Genomic DNA, 27,425 nt, shown 5'->3' with positions numbered 1-27,425 from the left:
CTCCTTCCCCTTTCCTCCACGTCTCCGGGGAGAGTAATATGTGTCCATCAGGCCAACACCTGCTGTCATCTTCTCTGCTGGTCTCTCCCTCACGAGCAGCAGTACTGTCGAGGAGGCCTCATCCAGGCCGTTGCCTGCTCTGACCTTGTTTAGATGCCTTTTTTTCTTTTTTTTTTTATAATCGCACAGTAAAACTAGAGGCTGAACCATCCTCAAAAGAAGCACAAAACGTTTGCTTACCGCTGACTTTTTTTTTTCCTTCCTGCATGCAAGTGCAAAAAAATCCTATTGCATACATAAGTCGTTAAAATAGGTTGTCTCCCCTCACCTGTGATTACTGCCGTGTGCAGACCGTATAAGCTGGTACCCTATAATCATATCTATAATAGTCATAAGCAGCTCTTTAATGATCTGTAATAGCATCCATATAATGGCATAGAGTGGCATCAAGAGAATAATTCAGCCATGGATTATGGTGTGGTAGCTATGTTTTACCCTTGAGTCACAACACTGAATGTGTTGTGTGTGAGCATGTGCCAAACCACGGTGGAGCAGTTAGAGTGTATGTAAAGTACCTAAAGACTTGCACGTCCACCTGAAGGTGCTCTTAACCCTTTTGGTGGTGCGGTTGTGCTCAGGGGAGCGTGGCGCGTCCATGCTGTGAGTGTCATGTGTACTTAGCGCTGCAGAGACAGGGTAAGCGCGCTCCCATGTGACGCGCGCGTGGACAGGAGATCATTTGAGAGGAAAAGTCTGACAGCGGAGCAGCAGATGCGGCGGCCGCGGTGGCGGATGCAGAGCTGAACGCTCCTCCAGGTGTAATGTGAGCTGACAGCGTTCCTCAGGGATTCTGGACAGGACGAAGCACAGAGCAGAACCTGGAGACTGGAGCGTGAGGGATGCGCTGCCCCCTGGGTTCAGCTTGCTTCGTCTCACTTCATGCTGTATGCTCCTGTGCTAACATATGCCGCGGTCCCATGTGAGCTGATGCATAGTTAGAAGGTTGAACTTTGCTTGTATCTTTTGAGGGCTTGTGCTGATAAAAAGGAAGAGAGGTGAGCTTACACACTTGACAAACATGGTTATATACTATTATTAAAAAGGTATGCCCCCTTCAGGCCTTGATGCGCCTCTGCTGAGGTCCGTGGCCTGCAGCTAAATGCTACAGTAGGATGAAGGGGATGATGAATATTTAGCTTGTCTCCTGCATTGTGTAAATGCAGCTATGCATTCACTGCATAAGTCATTTATCTTTCTCTACTTCTGTCCTATCTGCACCTTGTCTTCTAACATATGGTGCAAAATGAGCCACACACACACGCATTCAGAACACATACACAACCTATAGCTTTGGAGTCTTTGTTGCACTTTCAAAAACTGCTTTGCACATTGCATATATCCACGTTTCAGTTAAAAAGAGGACATATCAAGGTGGATTTTGTAAAAACATATAGCAGGACCTTCTACCATTTATTTAAATGACAGATTATCGCACAAAACATTTATTTTAAAATCTGTAACCCGATTTTTTGTTTATTTTGTCCATTTAAAAAAATAAACAAGGAGAATTATATGTACATTTTTATCTTTTCAGGTTATAATGTCTTTTTAAATACAGGTAAAATGTGTAAGTTAAGAAACAATAACTCTGAGAAAACTACATTTTCTGCCTTGGAAATGTTTAATTCTTTCTGTCTTTGTGTTTCAACAGCATAAAGCCAGAGTGGAGGCCATGATGTGCAACCTGGCTTCCCTCCGCAGTGTCAGAGAGTTTGCGGAGTCTTTCAAGGCCAAGAAGCTGTGAGTATGAACAACAAAATGAATCTTTGATGCTAACTTTCTCACAACTTGTGTTCTCTTATGGGGTCCAGATAACCCCTCCCTTATATTGATGTGTGATCCCTTCCAAGACAAAGGTGGAAAGGATTTTATGTCTGCCACGGACACCAGTGAATATCTTGGGTCTTGTGGGGTCCAAATGACCCAACTTTTAATATAAACATGCCCAGGATAGCATAAGGGTTACATCTAGGAAATCCTTGCGAGGACCTGCTGAAAAAGTAGCCTTCATAACACAAACACTGTCATCTACCTGCCTCTAAATTCATTCTCTTAAATCATGTCTTAATGGTTACTGATGGTCACCATATGGAAGAGCTCTCAGGAGTGTTTGTGTCAATTTGCTTGACATTGGTGAAAGACGGTCGGCGCCACTTATTTTGTGGTGGTCAGCTCTTCTAGCCACTCGTTTGCTATTTTGGGGTCATGCGTTCTGTGGTCCCTGCTGCTCATCCGCTTCGCAGGTCTCTCAGCACCGGAGCTTGTGTACACAGCGTGAATGTTGATGTCAGCGGACCCCCTCAGGGAGAGGCAGGGCACTTTCTGCCCATAGCTGCCCTGGGGCTGGGTTTGGTCGTCCAGGACACGTGTTTTTCTTCGCAGACGAACTTCACGGCGGTTTATAGTTCTCCTCTAACGTATGCATAGAGGAGCTTGAGTTAAGACGTTCTTCTTTCACTTTTTTCTTCTTTTTTTTCATTGTTCGTAGCAGTGTGTCTGGCTCTCCCGTGCTCTCGTGTTGTCTCAGTCCCAGTTTGTGTCACTCTCTCTACTTCAGGATTTTGGCAAGGTTGTATTTCTTCATTAGGCGTGCTTTTGGGGGGAGTGGGGGACTCCCAGGGGATGTCAGAGTACATTAATTCTCATCAGAAAGCGAACAGAGCAGAGTGGAGGCAGGGAGCTCTGAGCTGTGAATGGCACTGGGCAGCTGTCTGAGTCTACCACCACTCTATTACTGCATGTATATCTTCAGGCATAACACACACACACACACAAGGAGAAAACACAACGCACATGCCTACACGCACAGGCACACCCGGACAATCTCAGCGTGCTTGCACGCACGTGCACTGTAACGCTCCTGCATCGTGTCATTGACAGGTGAAATGTAATCAGAGTCTTTTTCTTTTCGTTCTCTCGTTTCTCACTCCCCTGCTTTTAAGTGCTTTAGTCAGTGGCTTTCACGGTGCTTTGTGTTCCATTGACCCCGATTCTGCTTTAATTGCCTGTCCTTCGAAATGAAATTACCTGGATATTGATATTGTTGAATGCAGTGCAGTTTCATTGGGATGTAATTGATGGAGGACAGCGCTGACAGAGCGCCCAAATACAATTTCTACTGAGCGCTCTATGATTAACATGTGCAATCGCCCCTCTGCATTTATTTTCGGCGACTTCCATCCCGTTTGTGCCACACATACATGCAGAAGGAGTATCGCTGGACGGTCACTTTCACACTCATATTTCCACATGTTTCCTTCTACTCTCCTGGACGAATCATGAAGCAGGTGTGTTCTCACATTTCTGCTGCACATGTGCGGCCAGTTTCCAGCTTTCCAATAAAGTGCAGCGTTAATGACCACCAGTCTGAGCCCAGCTCACACAGGCAATCTCTTCCTGCTGGCCCACATTATCATAGAGGTCAGGGGTCATACCCACGGGGGTTATTTAAAGTAAATATATAAACGGATGTCTCCCCGTTTGGTAGTTAACACCCTCGTTTGACCAGCGCTGAGATTGCAGAGTGCACACTGTGTTGTGTGAGGTCTTAATGTGGAGAGAGGGACCATGGTGTGCTGCAATAGGCCTATTAAAGGCATTCATTAGACCTGCGCTTATGAGAGAGGGATTAACTGGTGGGCAGTTGAATTAACAGGCCTTTCACATTACAAGCAGACTCACCAGAGGGCTGTCCGAGCTGCGTGGGGAAAATTCTCTTGCGGGCAGAAAAAAAAAGTTAATTGTGTGAATTTTTTGATCATATATTATGAGATATAATTTTAGTGACATGTATTCGTTCCCCTCTGGCTTTTAAGGATAAAGTCACAACATTATACATGAAGGCTGGTTTAGAATAAGAGCATTAGTGAGAGGTTAAAAAGTTCAGTCAGGGGTTGCCCCCGATGGGGACTGTTTGTCTCATGCACAACAGTATTGTACCTCGCATTCTATTCTGAGGGTGTGTATTGGCAAGAGTCTGGTGATACGTTACATATCCCGATACGTGTCTCACAATACGATAGGTATTGTGATATATCCCAAGACTGTACGAGAACAATTATTTAACTTTTTACTTTTTATTTATTTATTTATTTATGTATTTTTAAAGTGTATGGCTTAGAAAAAGCTCTACCTGAATTAAAAAAAAAAAAAATTAAATATTGTCCTGTCAGCATTTTAAATCGATACAAGTATCGCCAAAGAAAATTATCGCGATTCATCAATGAATCAATTTTTCTTACACCCCTCTATACCATATGCAAATGCAGAGCCACAAAAACAGTAGTGCTGCCACAAACGACTATTTTGGTAGTTGACTAATCACTGATTATTTTTTCTGATTTGTCGACTAATCGGGTCATGCACAAACTGGATGTAAAGCACACACTTAACCATCATTAGCTTTAAATTAAGTAAAAAACTGCGATAATGCAAGTGTGAATGCTATAAGCTAAATTTGGCCGCTGATGATGCTAGTGCTGATAGCTGAAGATGCTGAAATTGATAGCTGAAAACACTGAACCTGATAGCTGAAAACACTGAACCTGATTGCCAACTGAAATATTAGCTAAACTCCAAATTAGCATAAAAAAACAGAAAAAGCCCAAATTAGCCAAAATATCTAGCATGTAGCTGAAACATTAGCTAAACTCCAAATTAGCTTAAAAAACCTTAGTAAATGCCAAAATAGTCCAAAAAGCTACCATAATGCCTTTATAACTTTTAACATTACTACTCCATAAATAAAGTAACAACTAATCGACTATGAAATTAGTCGTCTACTATTTTAATAGTCGATTAGTCGACTAATCCTGACAGCCCTAAAAAACAGTTTAATTTGGTTTCAAAGCAAGACTTTTAGAGACCCTTTTTATTGAAAATTGTGTTTTTAACATGTTGCTGAAGCATTTTTTGACGATGGAGGACATACAAAGAAAATTAAGCTTAAAACTATGTTTCTGAGTATTTCTTTATTCAAATCATTGTAAAACAAGAGCAGATGAAAAAATGCAGTTGGAAAAAAGGTCATAGCAGTGATGTAGAAGCATTTTAGCTAAAAAATAACATAGTTATGATTTAAAGACCACTAGGAACGCTTTGAAAAAAGATCAAAAGATGATCAAAGTGGGAATTTTAAGTCTCAACAACTTTTCTTTTCTTTTTTTTTTAGGTTATAGAGGTCATCTGCTTAAACGTGTTTTTCCTTTATCCAGTTCCCTCACCTTCTTGTATTTTGGGAGAAAAATTTAAATATCTCTGTGCTGGAGCTCTGAAAATGTGCTGAGGTTGGCAGTCTTTAAGTTGACTCCAGCCTAGGTTTGTGCACTTTAATGAACCTTGTGTGTTCAGAGGCCTGAAGGTGATCATACAGTACACTGCTATGTAATAGTATGGGATGGCTCATTATAGAGAGGCATAACAATTCACACATTAATTTTCCAGCATCCAGTTTTTAATTAATCCAGTAGGCAGTCTTAAACACAGGGTACACAAATTGCCTTCGGCCTCATAATTAATTCTAATGGAAGAAATTAAAAATTGGTGGGGTGTGTTTGGATTGTTCAGCTGTGTTACTGTGGTTCTGAGCGTGCTGGAGCGTTGCTGTCACCGACAAGGATCTCCTGCCCTGACCAATCCTGCAATCTCCTTTCTCTTTCATTTGAGCAAGAAAAACGACTCAACATGTAACAGATTGAAAATTCGACTTATGTTTGTTTCTATGATGGCAAAAGCTTCGTATTTGGTGTTTTATCATTCTCTGTGTGAGTTTCCTTTGATCTACTTATGTATTTCTCCTTCAGCGAGTTTGGTTGGACTGTTAGACACTAGTTCTCGCCACTGCCCACCCACCTGTGAAACGGTTTGAGATTAGCTTTTATTGTGGCTCTGCTGTTGGACTCCAGCCAGCTGTATTCAGCATCTACTGTGGCTCACCAGAAAACTGTATCATGCCAGGGTTACTGATGCTCTGTCTCTGAAGAGCTCTACAGTCTACCCACTCTGAAACTATGTCTTGTTCTTGTTTATTTTTTCCTCATTCCTGTTATCAAGGTTTTATTTTTCATTTTATCCCACAATAAAACTCTTTTATCTTCTACCTTCTCTGCGCAGGCCCCTGCATATTCTAGTGTGTAATGCAGCGGTCTGCACTCAGCCCTGGAACCTGACAGAAGACGGCCTGGAGTCCACTTTTCAGATCTGCCATCTGGGTCACTTCCTCCTGGTGCAGTGCCTGCAGGAGGTCCTTCGTCGCTCCGCCCCGGCCCGGGTGGTGGTGGTGTCTTCAGAGTCTCACAGGTGAGGACGCTTAGACCAGCAGGACGGATCATTCTATGCACAGCACCATTTGCTGTATAAAGTTCTAATGCTGGATCTGGACATTGTTTTAACAAAACAGTTTTATATAACTCATCATATCCATTATCATTTATTTGGCTTAAACATTTTTTAAAAACTCAGCTGTAGGGTAATGAAAGCTGAAAAAAACATTATAGTGCCTTTTGAATAAAAAAAAACAATCCTAGTATCCGCAGCTAAACCATACATATAATTTTAAACGCATTTATCAAAATTTAATAAATAAAATATGTATATAATTTTGTTTTTATAAATGCCTCGCACTGCTTTTTTGAATAAACTGCTGTATTAATTAGAAATGACAGTTCTGACTACCTCAACTAGGGGATAGGGAATCCATGTAGGAGTTGTAAAAGAACAAGAAAAAGATATGAATTTGAGAAAAAAATAACCACAAGTATGAATCTTTGAGAAGACAGCTAAAAAATAGACTAATTGTATGAAGTTTATAATCAATAAAACAAATCTCAATGCAGATCTTGAGTAAGGGTGTGGGGAAAAATCAATCTTACGTTATATCATGATATTTTGTTTGGCGATACTTGTATCAATTTCTAATGCTGACAAGATGATCTTTAATAAAGTATTTATGAGCGACCTTTAGCGTCTGTTGTTTTCCACCTAAACCCTAAATATTCAGGCAGAGTTTTTTTTTGTAAGTCATATTCTAAAAAAAAAAGTGAAAAATTGTTCTGGTAAAGTCTTGGGATATATCGCAATATGCATCGTATTGTGAGACATATATCGCGATACACATCGTATCGCCTGACTCTTTCCAGTACACTCCCCTAATCTTCAGTGACCACTGATCATGAGTATCTAGTTTTTGATATGTTTCCTAAATCATAAAACAACAGGAGAATTCTGTTCTTGTATTTACAATTCTAACGGTGTTGTAGTGGTTCACAGGTTTAGCGCTCTTGACTCACATAAAGAAGAACCTTGTTCGAGTCCAGGCTGGGATACTTCTGTGTGGAGCATGTTCTGACTGTGCATACGTGGGTTTTCTCTTCGGTTTCCTTCTACAATCCAAAAGCATGCTTCATAGGATACTTGATGACTCTGAATTGTCACTAGGTGTAATTCTGAGTGTGTATGGGTGTGTGATTGTTGCCCTGCGACAGACTCAACCTATCCCGGATGTACCCTGCCTTTTCCCAACAGTAGCTGGATTAGGCCCTGGCAGCCCCATCGAGGATGAAACGGGTTTCGAAAATGGATAGGTCCATGAATATTACTTTATTATTATTTTTTAATAAGGATTTTGTATTAAAAAATGCTTAAAAAATGAGGTTGTGATGAAAATCATGTGAATAATCTTTACACTATTCATTCAATTTCTCTGATTTTTGGTGAAGAATTTTCTGTGAAAGGTTGTATTCACTACAAATCAGGCCCCTTTGAAAAAAAGTAAAAAAATCTTACCTTATTTTCTTTCAATAAGCAAAAAAAATCTACCAACGGTATAAAGAAAAATGGTCTTACAGAGAATTCTTATTTTAAGAAGACATGGTTTTTCAAATTTAAGCCATTTTCCTGTTGAAAAATTTCTTGATAAGACAGAAAATATATAATTTCGATACAAGGGTCTTTTTACTTCTTTAAAAAAGTAATCAAACAGTGTTCGCACAATCATCAAGCTGAACTTAATCAGTCACCAAAAGGAGGACAGTTTGGTGTACCGGACTCCCCCGCCTCCCTTTCTTCCCCCTCCCATAAAACTGTTCTGGAGGCACCACTAGCAGTAATCTCCCAAAACTACCCTGTCAATTCCTCAGCCTTTCAACTTCAACACTTGCTGTTCCAGTCGCTACACTCGCTGGTTTTCAGGATGAATTGACAGATAGAAGACTTGCTGTGTATTGCCAAACATGACAGCCTCACTCACTGAAACTCATTTCCTTCGCCACGCTATCACTATGAATCAAACGTATCATCAGCTTGATGGATGGACTTATCAGCTAAAATTTACTTTGATCAAGTATCTGCTTCTTTCTCGACTGACCTCCTGACTCAGCCCTTTCCCCCCCTCATCTATTGTTCTTAAAATCTGTCTTTTTACTAAGCTACTTCCCTCATACGGGTGCCATGTGGTAGACAAGCTTGATGTCTTGGAATGATCTGTGAACCTAAGCCTGAGCCATGAGTTTCACAGTCTGTCTGTGTGCAACATTGATCCTGGCTTCAGTCAGTCAGATGGCCATGCAGTGATTGATTGGAGCTTTCAAGAGGGACCAGAGACTTCACAGTTGTCCTAGCAGATCAACTGTTGTCTGAGTTGCATATATATTTGCTCAAAGCTGGTAAGCTTGGCACCACAGGGTAAAATAAAGCTGGGGTTTGCAGGAAAAGCATTGACACCATGCACTATTGACTTGTGCAAGACAAGTTTTGATAGTGCAAAACTGTCTAACGCAAGAAAAATGGGTATCCTTCAAATTGCCAAAGCCGAGCCCGCTCAGTTGCGCCGCTGACCTGCTGTCTATCTTCTCCTGCCACCATATCACAAATCCTCCCTTGCTTCAGCTTTAGCAGTGGCTTAACCTGCATCAAAAATAGGACCAAAGAGCACCAGCAACCAACCAACCAAAGAGCTAAGGAGCCAATAGGATATCTTGTGTTGCATCTTCCGTTCTCTGCACCTCATTCCACACCTTATATTGCATCTTCTGAAGTTTCCATCCCTTTTTTGTTTGTGTTGTTTACCGTTTTCACTGATTCCCCATTTATTCACTTAGTTGCCACTCGCAAGCAGCGTGTGACCCCTGAACTGGTGGCATATTGTATTCTTTAAGCTGCTTGTCCGCTGGTGGAGGCATTGACCTGCAAGGGCTGGGAAGGATGGACATGTGAGTAATAGCTGGACACTTTATCAGCTCCCACCACAGGGGCTTAATGCACATTAACTTTACCTTGTAGAGCATCAGATCGGACTCAAAAAGAGAAGATGATACCCCAAATGAAATTACACCTAATGCCTTTAAACTGGAACCTCGCTATATGTTCGCTTGTTGCCATAATTTTTATACTTTTTCATGTATCTGCAGTTGCTCTGCTGAATCTCATTAACTTTTAACTAGATACAACTTCCGCGGTGTAAATAACTAACAAATACTTTGGGTGTTCATGCATTTGATTTATCAACCTCTGCGTGCTTAAAGTACTTATGAAGTTGCAGCACATGAAATGAAAAGCCTGCAGATGTTGTAATTTAGCCAAGCAAGGATGTTGCAGGAGGCGACAGTAAAGCAGAGGCGGCGAGCTTGTAAAATCACAACAAGGAAAGCAGGTGACATTTTGATTGGTTGTTTTCTAATGAGTGGATTAATATGTAGAATGTTTTCCGCTGGTTTGGAGCCAATCTTTTTTTTTTTTTTTAATGCAACACACGCACCCAGATACAAACACACATTAAGGTTCTGGGTCTGTTGTGTATTTTTGTGTGTATGCAACTAGTACAATATTTGAGAGGCCTTGTCAAACATCTGGAGTTTAACGGCTCTGTCGCAGGCAATTAAAGAACATCATGTCACGCCTTTGATTTGCATGCAGAATGCAACACAATCTGCTGTCTACTTTCTCACACTCGCGATGGCGGACTTTCTTGCAGGTTCACAGACCTCTTAGACGCCTGTGGAAAGGTGGACTTGGGCGTGCTGTCCCCCCCCAGGAAAGACTACTGGTCCATGCTGGCTTACAATCGCGCCAAACTCTGCAACATCCTCTTCAGCAACGAGCTCAACCGACGCCTTTCGCCACGGGGCGTGACCTCCAACGCAGTGCATCCTGGGAACATGATGTACACCTCCATCCACAGGAGCTGGTGGCTCATGACCTTCCTCTTCACTCTGGCCAGACCATTCACCAAATCTATGGTGAGTAAAAAAAAAAAAAACACAACAGAGTCTCTACAAAATATATAAGTCCTGCAGAAAACGCTCTGCAGTGTCATGGCATTAAGGTCTTTAACACTAATACATCTCAAACTCAGCTTGTGTTTGTCTTGGCACATTCTTGACAAAAAAGACAGGAAAAGGATGGAGATAGGGGGGATCTGCACTGTGTGTAAAGAGAGTCTGGCTCTCATAGATGGAGATATTTCGTGGTTCGTTTCCCTCTTCCTTTTGTCACTGTTTGTTTAATCTTTCTGCTCCTCTCAGATGGTGTTTTTGAACCAAAACTAAGAGGTTGCTGTGAAAACAATGAGATTCTGCACAAAAAATATTTTGTCAAGGCTTTTTTTTTTTTTTTTTTTAGATCAAGCTTGTCTCAAAAACATAAACTTTATATTTACGGTTTGCAGAGCCTTGTTTTTAAAAGTTGGAGATGATACATTAAACAGTTTATGTCCTCAGATGCTGTTTTTGAGCGAAACAAAGGGAGGATGGCAGTTTTCATGCCCGAGGGACCTGTTGTAAGTTTAATTTAGAAGCAGCAATAAAACTAGATCCTCTCAGAAAATTGACCTTCAACCACGATGGTTATTGGACTCGCTGTGCCTTCGTGTTCGAAGGTGCTGTCTTTTTTTTTTTTTGGTCTAGAGCTCCTGGTGGGGTCATTCCCTGTAGAAGGAGAAGTTGGAATTGTTACTGGAGATAAAGGAGCTTCATATTGTGGGAAATGACAACACACAGCATCGTTCTGGACATGGAATTACATCATATTAGCTTTACTTTCTTTTTTGGCCCCAAACAGATTACAGCTCGCTGGTTTAAAGGAAGCAGAGCTGTGAGCCTATCAGCTGCATCATATGAGAAAATGTGTGAAGTGCAAAGCAGTTGCTCCTTTTCTCTGTGATCGCATGACCTGCAATGAATAAACAAACTTCAAAGTGTGTGTTTTAGCTACACTTTCTATGTCTTTCTAACAGGGTCAGTGTTAGGTCAACTGCACTGAACAGCCCCCCTCTGAATAATGCAGTGAAGTATTTCAAACTGAGCAGAAATATGTGAACAGTTGCTTCTTTAAAGGCCCACGCCAATGAAAATTGTGTGTTTTTTAGCATGTTCTAGGGGTGTTTTCCTGATTATAGAGGATATATGTTACACAGCTAATAATGATGGACCAACTCACTCTTGGTGAAGCATATTTAACTTTTGAAGTAGCTGCAAAACATACAAGAATAGTCAAAGGAGCGCACTTGATCACATACTCTGCATACTGAAGTAGAGTAGTAACTGGAGTAGTATTTCACAAAAACTTCACAGTGTGTTCTAGCACTGGTACAGTTCTGTATAGTTTCACAGATGACATAACCTGTATGAATTCCAAAATCTATTTTATTTTATTAGCATACACTCGAACTTCAAACATATGGACTCCAGTAACTGTGCTACATCGTCTTTTACTGTTTTAGATAAGTTTTTAATCATTGTCTTCACTTTCTTGTATGAACTGTATCTACTTAAGAAGATCTATGTCAAACCAATTTCTTTTACCCTATTTTTACACCAATGAAATGACCATAAACGCTTAACATTTAATCTGGTAAATAGTCTTAAGAGACACACAGCAAGACTTTGAAGTTTTAAAGCCCCCTTATGACAACTTTTCTAATAAAAAAAAAAAAAAACTTTCCCAGTAGTGTTTTAGTTATGATTATGAAGTTTTTAACCAAAATCTTACAACCTAAATGTCTTAAAAAGCCATTTTTCATGTTGATCTGAAGCCTCAGTTTCCAAAATCTCCTTTGAGGAGGCGTGACTATTGGAGCTCCGCCCCTGATTCCCCCCTGTCTAATTACAATAGACCCGATTGCCCTACACATTAGCTTAATTTATGTTAGTCTATAAATTAACTAACTTATGTTAGTCTAGAAATTAGAGGCAGGCTTACTCAGCAGTTCCGCCCACAACTCGGAGGCGAATTTCTAATGAACTTCTGCTGCTCTGCAGAAACTATGTTCTAAAAAACAACACAAGTATTTTTATTTGGGCTAAAAATTGCAATTCATTACAATTCCACTGGAATGCTTGGAAAATGGTTTAAAATGTAATTGGAGTGGATCTTTAAGGCTAGCATGAAGTTATCGGAGAGACCATTCAATTTGGTATAACCTTTGATTTAGAGGATGGTGATGCTTCTCCACTAAAACTACCAAAGCTCTCGTTGAACATCAGTGCAGCAGTGAGTGATGCATTAGCATCCATGTGTGGGGTCCTGCATGATTTGTGAACTTGGATGTTGCAGTGTTGAAAGCAGAGATGTACTTGTATGGAAAAGATGCAAAAGGATGCAAGGTGACTCCCTTTAGATATGATTGATAAGATCCAGCTCTGTGATTTATCTCAGTTTCTGCATTTCTTCAATGATATCAAGAGGATTCTCGTATTATCTAATGCATGCTTTCGTTTACTTAATGCTCCTTTCCATTTGCTGTTCTCATTTTATTGGTGTTTGCACTGGTAAAGTTACGTGTTGAAAGGCAGCGTGGTGCAGCTTAAGTGAAGCGTTGCTCTGATCCATCATGTTTGACAAATGCCGGACCTAGAGCCATCGTTTCTCTTCCCGCCCTTTGACGTGGGAATGAGAGATGAGAAGAGCTCACAACATAAAGCCCGACTGGTCATTTCTTCATTTATTTTTGCACTTCCCCCTTTTAGTTTGACATTTTTCTCAGCTCTCGAAATATTCCGAAGTGTTCATTTTTAGGTCACCAGGATCGGATGGGAAGTTTTGAGTTCTCTTTGTCTCTAAACTGAAGGGTGCTCATATTTCAGATCTTCGCGCATGAGAGCAATTAGCAGAATTCGAGTGGGGCAACACGTTCTCTCCATGTCCTTAATTAAACGAAGTGTGGATGTTAGTAAATATTAAAGGACAAAGGTAGTGCCAGTAATTAAATTTTGATGTGCTGACACAGCAATTAGCTAAAACTCACGTCTGATAAAGGCCACACACAGCCTCACATGCACAGATACAGACACACCCTTAAGCTGAACATTTGCTCTCGTTTAAATCGGAGCTTGATAAGACCCCTGGAAGTGTATCCTCCTTAAAATCCCTCTCCTTCTGCCCCCACATTAAGGGTTTAATAAAACAGTGATATTATTTCAGTTATTGGTTGCAGGGATATGAAGATGCTATCGCTTTAATTGCCTGCGCACGCTGGCAGGATCCATAGAGATTGTTCTGGGATGCAAACATAAGCAGAATGTCGACTCCAAAAAACAATCACAAAGCCCCCATGTGTGTTCTTGCACAAATAACCAGCTTCTCATTTAAAACACAGGTTTGATTTATAGGAGCAAAGGTGAGGTGATATACAGTTTCTGTGCACAGGCGGACTCATGAAGAAACCGACATGCAAAGATTAACACTTAGAGTGGTCTTAAATCTTTAATTTGACAATTGCGTTAAAGTTGATAAAACATCGTGTCAGGTCATGTTGTTGCTTTCCTCCTTCATTAATCAGGTTTCACGCTCCTGTTTTTATCAGATCTTCATTCTATCTTACTTTATTACCAGCAACTATATTTTGACTCACTCAGTTTTGCTTTTGTCTTCAGTGTGGATTCTTCTTAAGAGAAAGAAACTTCTCTATTTGTGGGGAGCACTTTCCTTCTGATGTACAGAGCTGATTGCATTTTGCTGAGTTGAGAAAGACATCTATAAAGAGCCATGACATTTTAATCAACCAAACTATCTCTCACTACCATCATGTTCCCCTCCCTGTGCCTTGATCTACTTATCAGAGATTGTGCAAGCAGGCCTTTAACTCCTGATATATAGATATTTTTCTTTAAACCAGCGTGTTTAGAGTGGGAGTTTTCCCTGTGTCCTTTGCCATAATTATCAGCATTAAATAATCTGGCTTGCATTTATGAGTGAGACATAACTAAGGGCAAAAAAGAAAAGCAGTTTTTACAGTTTTTAAAACGAGTCAAAGATCCACTCTGATGAAGATTTTGTTTTTTAACACGTTTTTGTAGCATTTTTCTGATAATGAACGACATATATATAGAGAAAATAAAGGTTAAAATTGCATTTCTGAGTATTTCTTCAGCCAAATTTGGAAAAAAAATGCAGTTGGAAAAACCTGAAGGTGTGACGTAGAACCTACAATGTCTGCTCCGCTCCATTCCCATGCATCCACTTGTAGACAAAAACATTCATGTACATTTTTTTTTCTTATCCGAGCTGAAATCTGGCTCAAAACTGTATGACAGGATAGCTCAAATATTGCTCACCATTTTAGCTGTTCTGCTAATGTTAGGTTGGGGTTGTTGGGGGCTGTAAGATAGTGGGAGAGCGTGTTAACAAATGAATGATGGGAAGTTAGAGCGGGGTTTCCCCTTCTAATGAACTCCTGCTCCTCTGCAGAAACTATGTCCTAGAAAATGATGTTTTAGTTTTTGGTTGAAAAAGACAATCATAATTAAAACAGAATAATATAAGTATTTTTTTTTGCAAATTCTTAAGGTTTTTTATGATTTTTTTTCCCAATCTCACATGTTTTAAACACTTTGAACCAAAAGTATGAACTTTAAGTAGCACATTAATACATTTCTTACTGTTGCTGTTATTAGTTTTGGCAATAACCTTTGTGAAGTCGTCACCATGCTGTCACGCCGGATTGCTGACCCTCTGACATTTTGTTGACTGACTGATTGCTCCCTGAAGATCAGCGTACCCTCAGGCTCCGAGCAGCTGGCCCCAGCCTATACTCATCAGGTCTATACCTTAACTATAGGCGCAGACAGTGCCGAGTGGATTGGAGATCGGTCTGGGAAGTGGCTCCAGTGCAGAGACGGAGAGCGCAGACGTGCTGCAGGCACATGCCTAAGAAGCCCCGCTTGTCCAATCAGACACCTTCGCTCCCCGAGGGGGCAGGTTTCATCCGCGCTCTCGCCTCGGTCCCATGCTTCCTAGTGTTTTAGCGCCATTATTGCACCCAGGATCCTGCCCCGGGCACCCAGCCACCTTTTTACATATGCACAGGCTGAACTTTTGACCAGGCACCAGCAGACAGAGAAACAGAGGGTTCACGCGTGCAGGAGATGTGGGACCACCAGAGCCTCCTCTGCTGTGATCAGGAGCTCAGCTCTGCACCTGAGGGGTTAAACCCCGAGACAGCTCCTGCAAAAGAGACATCGGCATTACCATACTGTTAAACAGGCGTACAGTGAAGCACAGCAGCCGCTCTCACTTCAGGATCAGTGTCTCTCTTCCAGACAGACATAAGGTCAGTCGCTCCATCTTCTGTCTGCTGTAACCCAGAAGCTCTGCTTCACACCTGTGTGCATGTGTGAGTGCTGCTCAGCCATGTGGAAAGACAGGGGAGCAGAGGTCCCAATCCCCCCCCCTTTCCCCTCTGTAGGGTTAGATGAGCTGCCAGGCCGCTGTAATAGAGTCTTCTTCGATGATTAGGAGTTACAGGAGAGAGTTCAGGTCCAGCCTGACTGGAAACACAGAGCAAATCCCTCTTTAGTTGTGCAGAAGCAGATTATCACACATTAAATGCTCACATTTAATGTGAACTTCTCTGATGTTCTGCAGATTTCCCTTCAGACTCTAGATTATTTTTCCAGAACAAGATAAATGACGTAGGACGTTCCTCACAGGCGTTTCCTGCTGTGCTGCAGCGCAAGATAAAGATGCAGAGGAAAGAAAGAGAAAGAAAGAAAGATGTTCCAGCGCGGGGATGGATAAAATCATACAATCCCATTTGGCCGTATTGACTTGTGTGTTCCTGCCCAATCCTGTTACTGGAATTATTGTCCACGGAGATACCATTTCATTAAGAAAGCACACACGTTTAGGCTCACACGCTTTAAGGAGTGGGTGAGCAAGGATGGCCCCAGGCCTGCTTATATGGTCTATTGCACAGGGAAACTGTGTAAATGGTTTATTGTGGATGAGTTGATGTGATGGAAAGCGTGTCTGGATCAATACAGAACCAATCAAAAGCTGACAGTCTGCTACTGTATGCAGTCAGTCATTCACCCGTTGAGCTGGCGCTCGGTTACACCATGTAAGTGTGATGTGGGCGTGGAGGAGTTTGATGTTGAGTAGGAAAAACTAGAAATGTTCATTGGAAGGAGCCACTTGTTCCTGGAATGTAGTCTCTGCGAATCCTTTTAAAAAAGTGCCTCTCTGTCACAGCCCAAGATTTGTCAGGAAGAAACATCACTTAAAGGCTGAACCCCTCTGCTCCTTCAGCTGCAGACACCTCAGGGAGGCCATTAGGAGGTTCTCCAGCTAGGTTTTGTCTGATTCGGAGCTGAGTCTGAGTCGGGGTTGGGGTAAATTACCCCTGAGCCACAGGTCAGAACCAGCTAGCCCCTCATTGCCAAGGGACTCCCACTCTAATAGAAGAGATCAGAACAGGCCAAAGAGCTAGAAACTGACCTGGCCAGGGAGACATCCGTACCCACTTACCCTTTACTTTTCCACATCGCCTCCTTCAGCCTCGGCCCCTCTTACCTTTAGAGCTTTTCTCCTGTAACCCTCAGAGAAAAGAAATATATAACCTATCGCCCCACTCTCACCAGTCCATAAGCACTGTTATTTCAATTTTCTCTTATTTTTTTTTGCCACTGACCCTTACAAATTGACACACACATACGCACACACAACACCCCCCCCTCTTTGTTGTGACACAGAGCTGATGGACTATTTTTCAAATTGATTTAAAAAATGTACATAAGCAGCCGATCCCCCAGCCCAGATTACCTATTGATTTTTAATATGAAAAGCTCATTATATAAGCAGGAACTGCAACACAAAAAGCTAGCCAACCTTTGCATAAATCCTTTAATTGAATTTCCAGAGCCCGTGGTTCTACATTTTTTAATTAAATCCATTTCTTTTTTTAAGGGTTGCCGTGTAATTTGCATGCTGTGAAGTGGGTGCTGTCCCAGATAAAGTGCCATTGATCCTTATTAAGGCTCACCTCTGGGCTCGCTGAAAACCAACCGCAGAAATTAAATGTGCTCATGGTGCATACACTTATTGCCCGCATGATAGGATTAGAGGCGGAGAGACAGAGCCAGGGAGAGGGATAGAGATGGAGAGAGAAGGAGTGATGGGGTAAGAGTTGGGGGGGGGGCATTATTAATAGTTATTCATATTAATGTAATATTTCACCTGTCCTCCTGTGGGATGAGATTGTGAGGAGGTTGTTTATAAATACAGCTTGGCTCAGGTATTATTTGGCTTCTTTCCTTGGTTGGTCTGGGGATAAGGTGGGTGGGGGGGCAGTTGGGGTTGTGGCATAAAGCATTTAGAGGTTGGTGGCTTTAAGATCTGTCACCAAAAATAACAGATGCTCCCTGAAATTGTTGCTTTTTAGAGCACAAACATTTGTAAATGAGGCCAATAATCATATCTGACTTTGATGCTTATAGTGTCATAATCTGCACTCTAAAGGGAAAAAAGTTCTTATTCTTTTTCTATTTCAGTCCTCATTCATTCATCTTTTCATGAAGATGATTTTTTTTATTTTTTTTCCATGTGGCATTTGTTTTCCAGCTTCTCCCCTCTTGTCTTTTCGTGCGGCAATATACCAGCGGAGTGAATCAATAGGGATTAACCTGTGACCTCAGCCACATACTTATAGGCCAGTCGTCGCCGCGCACACATCTCTCATCAGTTTCACTTAAACGCTGAGCCTCACTCAATAAGGCAGCGCTTGCTAATTCATTTCAAAGATGGAGAGGCTTCTATCACAGACCTCTCTTTTACCACCAGTTTGCACACACGTGTATGTGTGCACCTTAAACACACAGCTAAATAAACAACAGCACATAATACACAAAAATCTTTGACAAAGCTATTAGAAAGACGATACATTATAACTCCCAGCAAAACACTGTTCAGAAACAAAGCTGTCAAAATGTATTTTTAATTATTTGAAAATTTGCTGTATTTGATTTAAATAAGAATGTTTCAGACAACAGCAGATATATTTTCAATTAGGAATCTATGAAGTTACATTTTGTTTGGACATCTTAACATCTGGAAAACAGGCAAATGGTTCCAAGACAGAAGAATAATTTTCTTGTAGCTCTATTTTTTTCCTTCACTCTGAAATATGGGAGCAGCTGCAGCTTCACTGTCACTATCTCCAGTAGAGAGGACGGAACTATTGCCATTGACCGTATATAAGCACTGGACTGAGTGACCACTACTCTTTCTCAATCCCAAATAGGAAGTACCTGCTGGGGACTGAATTGATCTCATTTGGTTTGAGCTGGAAGAGAGTTATTTTCTATGGTTGACGTCACTTTCTCGTTCCAGTTCTCATATACAGTCAATAGTTGAGCTTTGGCTGTTGATGCCTCTATTTTGATTTATTTTAAAAAGAAACATACTTTTACACTGCTACACAAGATGGACAGTGGCTTCTTTTCAATGTGTCAAGAATTCATTTTGGCAATATACTCCCATGAAAAGATATGAAGAAAAATCTACAGAAATGTGGGGGTTTAACTCACTTTTGTGAGATACTGTATGTGATGTGGAGCAACAACCTGTGGTGGGGACAACTTGAACCAAAAGATTCATATTTCAGGGAGAAAATTATTATCATCTCTAACCACCATGACAGGCTCAGATTCTGCCCTTAATTCACCAAAAACACAAACATTGTGAGTCTAAATGCACATTAACTTATGTTTTAATGATTCTTGATTATTTGTCTCATTGTATGTAAGTCTTTTGTAAACTCCTCCTTGAAACAGTAGCAGCTGTCATTTATGCATACAATTGTGCTAGTTTGCACTTTTAAAACGTTTAAAATTTGACACAAAATTGTGCTGTTGTCATGAAATACATACAAGTAATTGTAACTCAAACGACTCTAAAACTTTGGCAGGAAATGAAGATAATGCACTCAAAGGCTTAAAAAATAAAATACATTTAATTCAGATTTCAGTAAATAAAGCATTCCTGGAAAATTAAGTGTTACAGGATTCCATAAAAAATAAGTTATAAGCTACTCCAGAAGTTTAACATAAGTCTTGTTTCTGTTTTATGAAGAGAACAACTAAAAATGTTTTATTGCAGACATAATTGTTAAATAAAAGTTTAAAAATATTTTTTGTGTGTTTTATTGTATATATATAATGCCAATCCATTGCAATGCTGGTAAAACTTAGTAAAATAATTTGCAATAAGATGTATGCTTCAAATTCTGTCTGGTTGCATTACTACAATACATTCTAAAATAAAGTCAGTTCATATTTTAAGACATTAATATTTAACTTTATGAGATTCCGCTACATACCTTTTTTGTTTTGTGTTGTGCTCTTGTTTGCTATTTGTTGGATCCAGATAATCCTAGAGTATTTTAATCTAAACCTGACTCACTTTCACTTTTTTTTTTACAATATTTGCATCTTTTTCTTAAAACTTTCAATAACTTGACACAATTATGTCAAATAATTTTGAAAATTTAATATGTGGCTTCAGAGGAAGTTTACATTTATTTCCTTTTTGAATTTCAACAGTCTTTAACTGCCTCGTAAATGTTTTTAGTGTATTTGTGCATGTGTGTCTGTAGTGCTGTGTCAGCAAGCATGTGTTGCAGTATTGACCCAAGCCTGTCCTCTGCTCTGACTGACTCTTGTCCCTTAACTTGGCATCTTTCCTTTTCTTCTGGCGCTTTACTCCATGTCTGCTCTCCTTCTGAGCAGAACGGTAACTAAAATAACGCTTTAAAACATGAATATTTGTTTTTATTCTGATCATACAAACCTACAGATTCATTATTATCTCCTCTGTTGTAATATTAGTATATTTTTGTCAGTTATTAATCTCATTTTAAATAATGAAAAGGTTGGTCTGAAAGTAAAAGGTTTAATTTAATCTAATTTCTTGTTCCTTTCCCCTTTTCTCCATGCAACCAAATAAAACGTGTTCACACACAGACTGAGTGTGTGTCCTAAATTCCTATGAAGCAGGTTGTTCCAGAAATGGGGACCCCCCCCCCACACCCCCTCGTGGGGGTTAGACCACTCCATGTGCTATCGATCGCATTGCTGTTGCATGTTGTGCTCAATCATGTGTTCCATGCATCTAGCGTTGTCCTATCCCACCTGGCCCATTAGATTAGTCTAATGCATTCAAACATTGATTAGTCATTACGCTCAGACCCGATCAGCCAATCATCTACCTGGTTTGACTCTACTTGACCCCGTGAACCCTGGATCTAGTGTCATCTCGCCAGCTTGGACGTGTTAAACACACATGCAGTTACAGCTCCATCTCATATGGATCACACAGGGGCGGCTGGAAGGATACAGTTCTGCTGGGTTCAGCGCATATATGATATTCAATACTGATAGCAGCGCCATGCAAGCCCTAATCACATGCAACACGGAGCTATAGATCGCATCGCAGTGCATGGCACTGTTGTACCTGCTATTGATCCCAAACTTTCTCCTCGCTGAAGTCTTGGAAAAATGATCTACCATGCAGACTATTACTCTTACACTAAATAAGTAGGAACTCAGCAAAACTTTTTTTGTCTATACTTTTACTCTACAATATGCCATCATGAAAAACTATTAAAACCTAAAATAATTGTGTTTTTATCCATATATATACTTTACATTTTTGACGCATACAATTAGAATTTTTAGTGTATTTGGAACACATTGTCTTTGTAGGTTAGCTGACTGTAGTCTTCCACCTTCAAGGATCCCCTCTCCCTGATGTCTTCTGACTGGCTGGCTGCCCAGAGGCAGAACCCACTGCTTACTGAGCTGCGCAATTGCTGCGGTGCAGGAGCCAATTCAAAATTATAAATAGATAAATGTGCTTCATGCAGAACCTTAGCTTATTAACCAAATTTAACTTCCATTTATCTCATTAACTTAAAAGTTCACATTAGCACAATTTCTAATGATGGCTTTATAGTAATTGGGGAATAAAACCACTTGCATCATTTTGATATTTTATGGGGTTCTACTTAAACAGTGGACTTTCAGCTGCAAAGACACTGTAGTTGATCCATCTGTTTACACACTTAAATACTCAGAAATACAATTTCTATCTTAAATTTCTGTTTATAAAGTTGCAAGAAGAAGTAAGTGAACTCTTGGATTTCTGCATGAATTTGTCTTAAAATATTTTCTGGTCTTCCTTTAAATCCCATCACCAGATAAGCACAGTCTTCTTAAACTACTGCATCACTAAACAAATTAAGTTTTTGTGTTTTTATTGAACAAATGTACACACAACATACCAGCATCCAAACTGTGAAACATGTTGGAGGAAGTATCATGGTTTGGGGGTGCTTTGGGCCCGGACGGATCGCTGTCATCAACTGAAAAATGGATCCCTTTATTATTAATGGCCTGGTGTTACCTTGCGCTTATTTCTAAATTGTATAATTTTGACAAAGTATATTTTTACGTGGAGTAAAATATTGAATGTTTTTTAAGGTTTAAGTTAATTTATTCCAAAATAATATTCCTGCCTGTTTTTAGTCATATTAATTACATTAAATCCAAGTAATTCCAAAGGGTTCATGTACTTTTTCTTGCAACTTTACGTTTTTCAACACGGGAAAAATGCCACATGTAAAAAAAAATGCCAAAAGCACCAGTCAGCTTTTAAGTAGCTCAAGAAAGTTAACTTATACATGCTTGTTGGGTCATAGAACAGAAAATTCAAGATTATTTCTCTTGTAAAACTTCACAAAATGTCTAAAAAGTACAAACTGAGCAGCATGCTTCGTTTGTGAAAAAGATCCAGGCTGTACAGAAAAGTAGAAGAAATAAAATTGAAAAAAAGACAGATTTCTAATAAACAGAACCACTCTGAAATATAAACTGATCATTTAAATATGAGAAATTAAAGCACAGATAAGTCATGCTCAGAACACAGGAGAGGATGGCTCGTCTCTTCTTCGAATCTTTAGATTTTCTGATGTATTGATGCTTCAGTCTAAGCCCCTCCCTCCCCCAGCGTCCAACCATATTCACTTGTTGACACTCTCCCTGTTTGTTCTAATGTTTCCGTTTTCCCTGTTGGCTCCGTCTGACCAATGTCAAGACTCACCTTGACAGTTGCACTTGAGAAATAATAAGTCTCCCTCCTCTCCAGTACTCCTTATTTTCTCTTTTTCTTTTCACCCCCCATCTCCACAGTATTGAATCCGTCAGTGAGTAATAGCTGTTTTAGGGACAGTCCTATTGATGTGCGTGTGTGTGCAACGTGAAGCACCATGCTGAGTGATCGGGGATAGATGTCCTTATTGGATGTGAGCTGGCTACTCCGTGGGTTTGCATTAAATTTGTATTGAAGAGGAAATTAATGAATGGATAATTTTATTGATGTTTCTGGTATTGAGCATCCAAACAAAATGTTCTTTTGAAGCATTGTGTGAACGCTGCTCTCCGGGGAGGAGGGAGGAGAGCTCCCACTTGCGCTTAAGAAAGAATAAGTCTATGTTAAGTCCATGGAGTGCTGGAGGAGAGAAAAGAGATCGATGAAAACTTGCCGCTCCAGTTGGACTTTAATTGTATTATTTTCGCTCAGATTTCTGTCCTCCCGTATCCATGTCATCGCAGCAGTCACAGATTTGACATGGAGGCAGATTGGAGCTTATTGAATGGTTAAAAAAAAAAAAAAACCTTTGGCTTATTTTGGTGAAAACTTTAAGGAATATAGTATTAAAGGAATGCGTTTTTGTTGTTCTACTCTTTGATAAATCCACTGCTCCTCATATCAAACATATGCATTTCATAAAGTGAAAATAGATGGTTTCTTTTACTGCAAGTCAGATTGGAGGAGATCAAAGTGATGGAAAGTGGAGGAAAGTTGTTTAATTAAAATGAGGCGCTGAAGTGCGGATAGCGGGCTGTTCTTTGATGCAGCGTTTGCAGTCATTACACAGGATTTTTGTTTAAAAGCTTCCCACCGCGGGTGGGACGGCGGGAGGCGTTGCAGACGCCGGGCAGAAGAGAAGCAAGAGGTGAGCTTGATGAAGTTTCTGATTATCCAACATCCTCTGGCACAGGGAAGAATTACTGAATGCCATTTGGGTCAGTGCTCTTTATGGAACTACATTTATGAAATACATCTCTCCCACTCTTTCTTTTCTTCTTTCCGTCTCTCCCTCTTTGTAACTCTCCCGTCCTCCCTCCCTCTTCTCTAATTGGAGATGCCATAAAGGTGTGCGGGGTCACTGGCTCTTCAAGGTCAGGCTGCGTGCCTCTCTCTGCTCTTTTACTCCTGACACAAATGCAACAGACAGAGTAATTCCCAATCTCACTTCTTTTTCCCCTCTTCCACAAAAGGAGTCGACCTGAAGCAGTCGCTTTCAACTCAAATAACTTAACCCATGCGATAACTTTTCCTCCTCATTTGCCGCCTGCCTCTCTTAACTCTTCTCAGTGTCCTTGTGCCAGCCTGTTAAGCCAGAGGGCACGCTGTGGGTGAATCAGAGGCACGGCTCTGCCAACACGCCCAGCAGGACAGACCCTGCCGAGGGTGCCAAGGCCTCAGGAGAAGAGAACGAAAGGGGGGAAGGCAGAAAGTAATCCTTGGAAAAAACGCATTTTAATTATTTATATTTATTTATTTAAGATCAGAACATTTAATGACCTGTGAGAAAAATCCAAATTTGTCATAAAGCCAGATGTTCACAAAGAGGGGAAGGCTCTTTTGTGTGCAGAGCGCACCAACTCATTCCATTTTAAGCCAGTAGGGGGCATTATAGTTCAGCTGACTGAGCAAACGCCTGATCAGTGAGGCAACTGTAAGCAGCTGCTGTTAGAAAAATGAAAGTTTTTGAAACTTAAGAATTCTTTTTGTGAATATAAAATCACATATAAAGTCATTTAAAGCAACTTAATTGAATTAACGAGTGCTCTTTAATCTTAATCTTTTATTATTTTCTAATCACAAAAGTTAGAGACTCCTCCTTTTATTTGAGTCTGATTGATTCAGCACTTGATTTGGTAAATTCATGTAAATACATTATTTCTCGTGAAGTGACCTCCCTTTTCGCCACTGCTGCTTTAAGAGCCGAGAGGTGACAAACTCATTCCTTAAAAAAAAAAATCCCATATTTTTCTATGCAGCCGGGCATTCTGGTGTTAATTAAAAAACAAAGGTGCATGGTTTTGTGTTTGCTTAATCCCAGCTCTACACTCTTTTGAAACTCTTCCACCCCCCCTCCACCCCTGTAATTTGTTGAATACAAATGAAGCACGCCACCTCTGCCATTGACCTCCAGCAGATGAATATTAGATGAAGCAGCAGCCAATATGTGAATAACTGAGTTCAGGACGGCAACGATTTTAATGGCAGCAAACAGCCATTAACAGTATATCTGAAAATAGACAGAGTATTTTCCATAGATCATTAATGACGGAAAATCCATCGCTTTCGTTCCCTCCACCCTTCAGAAAATATATCTCTTTTCTCTTGTCTTGAGTTCTTTGCCTTATTTTTTTTCTCATTTGAGCCTTTTTTTTCTTTAAATAAATCCAGAACACTTTCCGCTCATAATTGGTGCAGACGCAGGCCTTCAATGCTGCTTTTTAAAATGACTCCAGATATTTGAATAAAGCCTGCTAATGTCTGTTTAGTATATAATCCACGTCCCCTCCTCCCATATTCCTTGTTATTCTAGTTTAGTGCTGTAATCAAGCAGGGCTTGCCAATAAAGTTTATTGTACGAAGCTAAGTGTCAATATCACACACATACCCAGGGCAAAGAGGTCCCTTTAATTAGAAAAAGAGAGACAGGGGGCTCTGAGTGTGTATGTGTGTGTCCATGAATACATATAGTATAATTATCTTTGTGTTGGAGTTTATGTGTATATTTGTATTTTTTTTTGTTGAGTGTAAGCATCATAAATGGCTGCTCCTGAAGAAGCTCACTCTTTATAAAAGTCACTTTGTGTGTATTAAGAAAGAAATGTGTTGCTGATAAAGGAATCATAAATCTGACAACTTTCCCTGCTTTTATGAACGAATCAATTTCAACTTTACATAACTATTGAGCCTCCATGTTGTGAATCTGTGTTGACTCTGAACAAACAATAATTCCTGCGATATGAAGTATTGATTAGGCCTGCTCCCACTCTGTGACTTTATTAAAGGTACAATTGTAAAAGTCTTTATTGGTGATGGTACGATCTGACAGGAGAAAAGTTTCACAAGTGTGATTAACCTGCAGAGGAAAACCTCTTTTTTATGTTTGTTTTAATGCTTTTCGGAGGTTTTATATTCCAGTTTGCATTTAATTGAGTTTAAATATTTTTGTTTTCTATCACAATCTTATGAATTTTTGGATAAAAATAATGTTTTTTAAGACTGGAGTCCCTGAATAGTATTGGTGAGGCGGTCTCACTTTAATCAAACAATAAAACACAACTTTACAATCCAAACAGATGAGGACAGATTAAAGGGGATGTTTGGGCGCCCAGGCCTGCACCAAAATGCTCTCTGTTAGCCTGACAGAGACAGGAGGAGATGATCAGATGATGAGACAGAGTGAGAGGAGTGGAGGGAAGAATGGAAGTGAGTGGGGGGGGTGCGGCTCCGTGAGGGAGAGCAGATGGAGGAGTAATTTGCGTGGGATGTGGTAGATGGGGGAAACATGGCTGTCTGTCAGTGCTGAGCGATACCTCGGGTTCTGAAAGAAATCAATTTAGGGCGGGACGTGGATGCCGTGCATACAATAATTGAATATTACTGCTCGCCATCTCCTTCACAATCGCTCTGCTCTGCACGGAGAGCTGCACAGCGACGGGAATCCAGAAGGGGAACAAGGAGGAGAAAGGAGTCCAAATTTTTCCAAGACGATTAAAGTACTTGTTGTCCAAATCTGAAGTCGATGTAGAAAAAAAGTCATGTTTATTCGTCTGTCCACGGGACTCTGATCTATCAGATGCATCTGTTCTGTCTGAACCACATGACACAATCAATAATCACAACTGTTAATCAATTAGCTTTAAAATAGGCATTGATCCTCCTTTATATGTAAACACTCGAATAAGTATTCAACTGATTACAACTTAGGTTTTCAAAAGAGCAAACTAAAAGTTCAGGATTACAAACCTAACTATTATTGTGTTTAAAAAGAAGCAATAGTTTGCTTAGGAGTTCCTTTTCTCACATTTTAAACACTTTATGATAAAAATATATATTTTTCAAACTTGCATTAAACCATTCTTTAAAAAAAAACAACTGAAAAATCCCACAAATAATTGGAAAAAGCGTCCTATAGTTTCCTACAATCCATAATGAACACCATGTTAATTCAGTCTTTAATTCTCGCCATATTTCTGTACAAATGCTCATTAGTTCTTTCAAATGATAACAGGCTGCCTGCTCCAATAGCATTTAATCATCGCTGAACATAATAATCATCCATATATCATAACAAATGATCAGGAAATAGTTCATTAGGATCATTAAGTAATCCGCCAAAGGAGCTAGTTTTGGAAGGAGCCTCACAGGTTGTTTGTGTGCAGACGCTGTGTGTCACCCCGGACGTGCACAGGTTTGTGTTTAAGCGTGTTATTTTGTGCGCTCATATGCATGCAGCTTGGTCTTTGTAATATTCGTCACTGTCTGATTTACGGTGGCGGGGTTGCCATAGCAGGCCGGGATCCACTGCATTTATCTCCATTTCTTAATGGTATTTCAACAGCTCCTACACCATCGGCTGTTTCTCATTTTAATGACCGTAGAAACGACTGCGTGTGCGTACATGCGTGCGTGTTTGTGCACATTTTTTTTCCTATTTCAGATAGAGATGAGGCTCAGCTACCTTGACTGTTGTTTCTAAAGACAAAACAACATCAATAATATATAGTTTTTTAACTTGAGTGGGAGTTCTGATTGATGTTGTGGCGACTGGTGGCTATTGAGGTGACTGTTACACGGCTCGACATGAATGAAATTGGGTTTTTTCTTCTACCCCTGCTCATAGAGAGTGCCCCCCCTTCACCCCCCGCCCAGCAGAGAGATGGTTCCTACAAGATCTGACAATTACAAGAGGAGCTTTTAATCAATCTGGAGTGCAGCTCCGATCTTCACCG

General features: G+C 40.3%; 1 protein-coding gene across 1 annotated transcript in view; it reads left to right on the top strand.

Annotated features, from left to right (window-relative positions):
* wwox (WW domain containing oxidoreductase) overlaps positions 1-27,425 on the top strand; it is a 152,981-nt gene that overhangs the window by 45,150 nt on the left and 80,406 nt on the right. Inside the window, exons 6-8 of the mRNA XM_024282086.2 lie at positions 1,712-1,800; positions 6,172-6,357; positions 10,028-10,292. Coding sequence (XP_024137854.1) covers positions 1,712-1,800; positions 6,172-6,357; positions 10,028-10,292 — 540 coding nt within the window. The remainder of the gene's footprint in view (positions 1-1,711; positions 1,801-6,171; positions 6,358-10,027; positions 10,293-27,425) is intronic.

The sequence above is a fragment of the Oryzias melastigma genome, linkage group LG6 (assembly GCF_002922805.2).
Source record: "Oryzias melastigma strain HK-1 linkage group LG6, ASM292280v2, whole genome shotgun sequence".
Lineage (NCBI taxonomy): Eukaryota > Metazoa > Chordata > Actinopteri > Beloniformes > Adrianichthyidae > Oryzias > Oryzias melastigma.
This window is presented reverse-complemented; position numbering and strand designations above follow the sequence as displayed.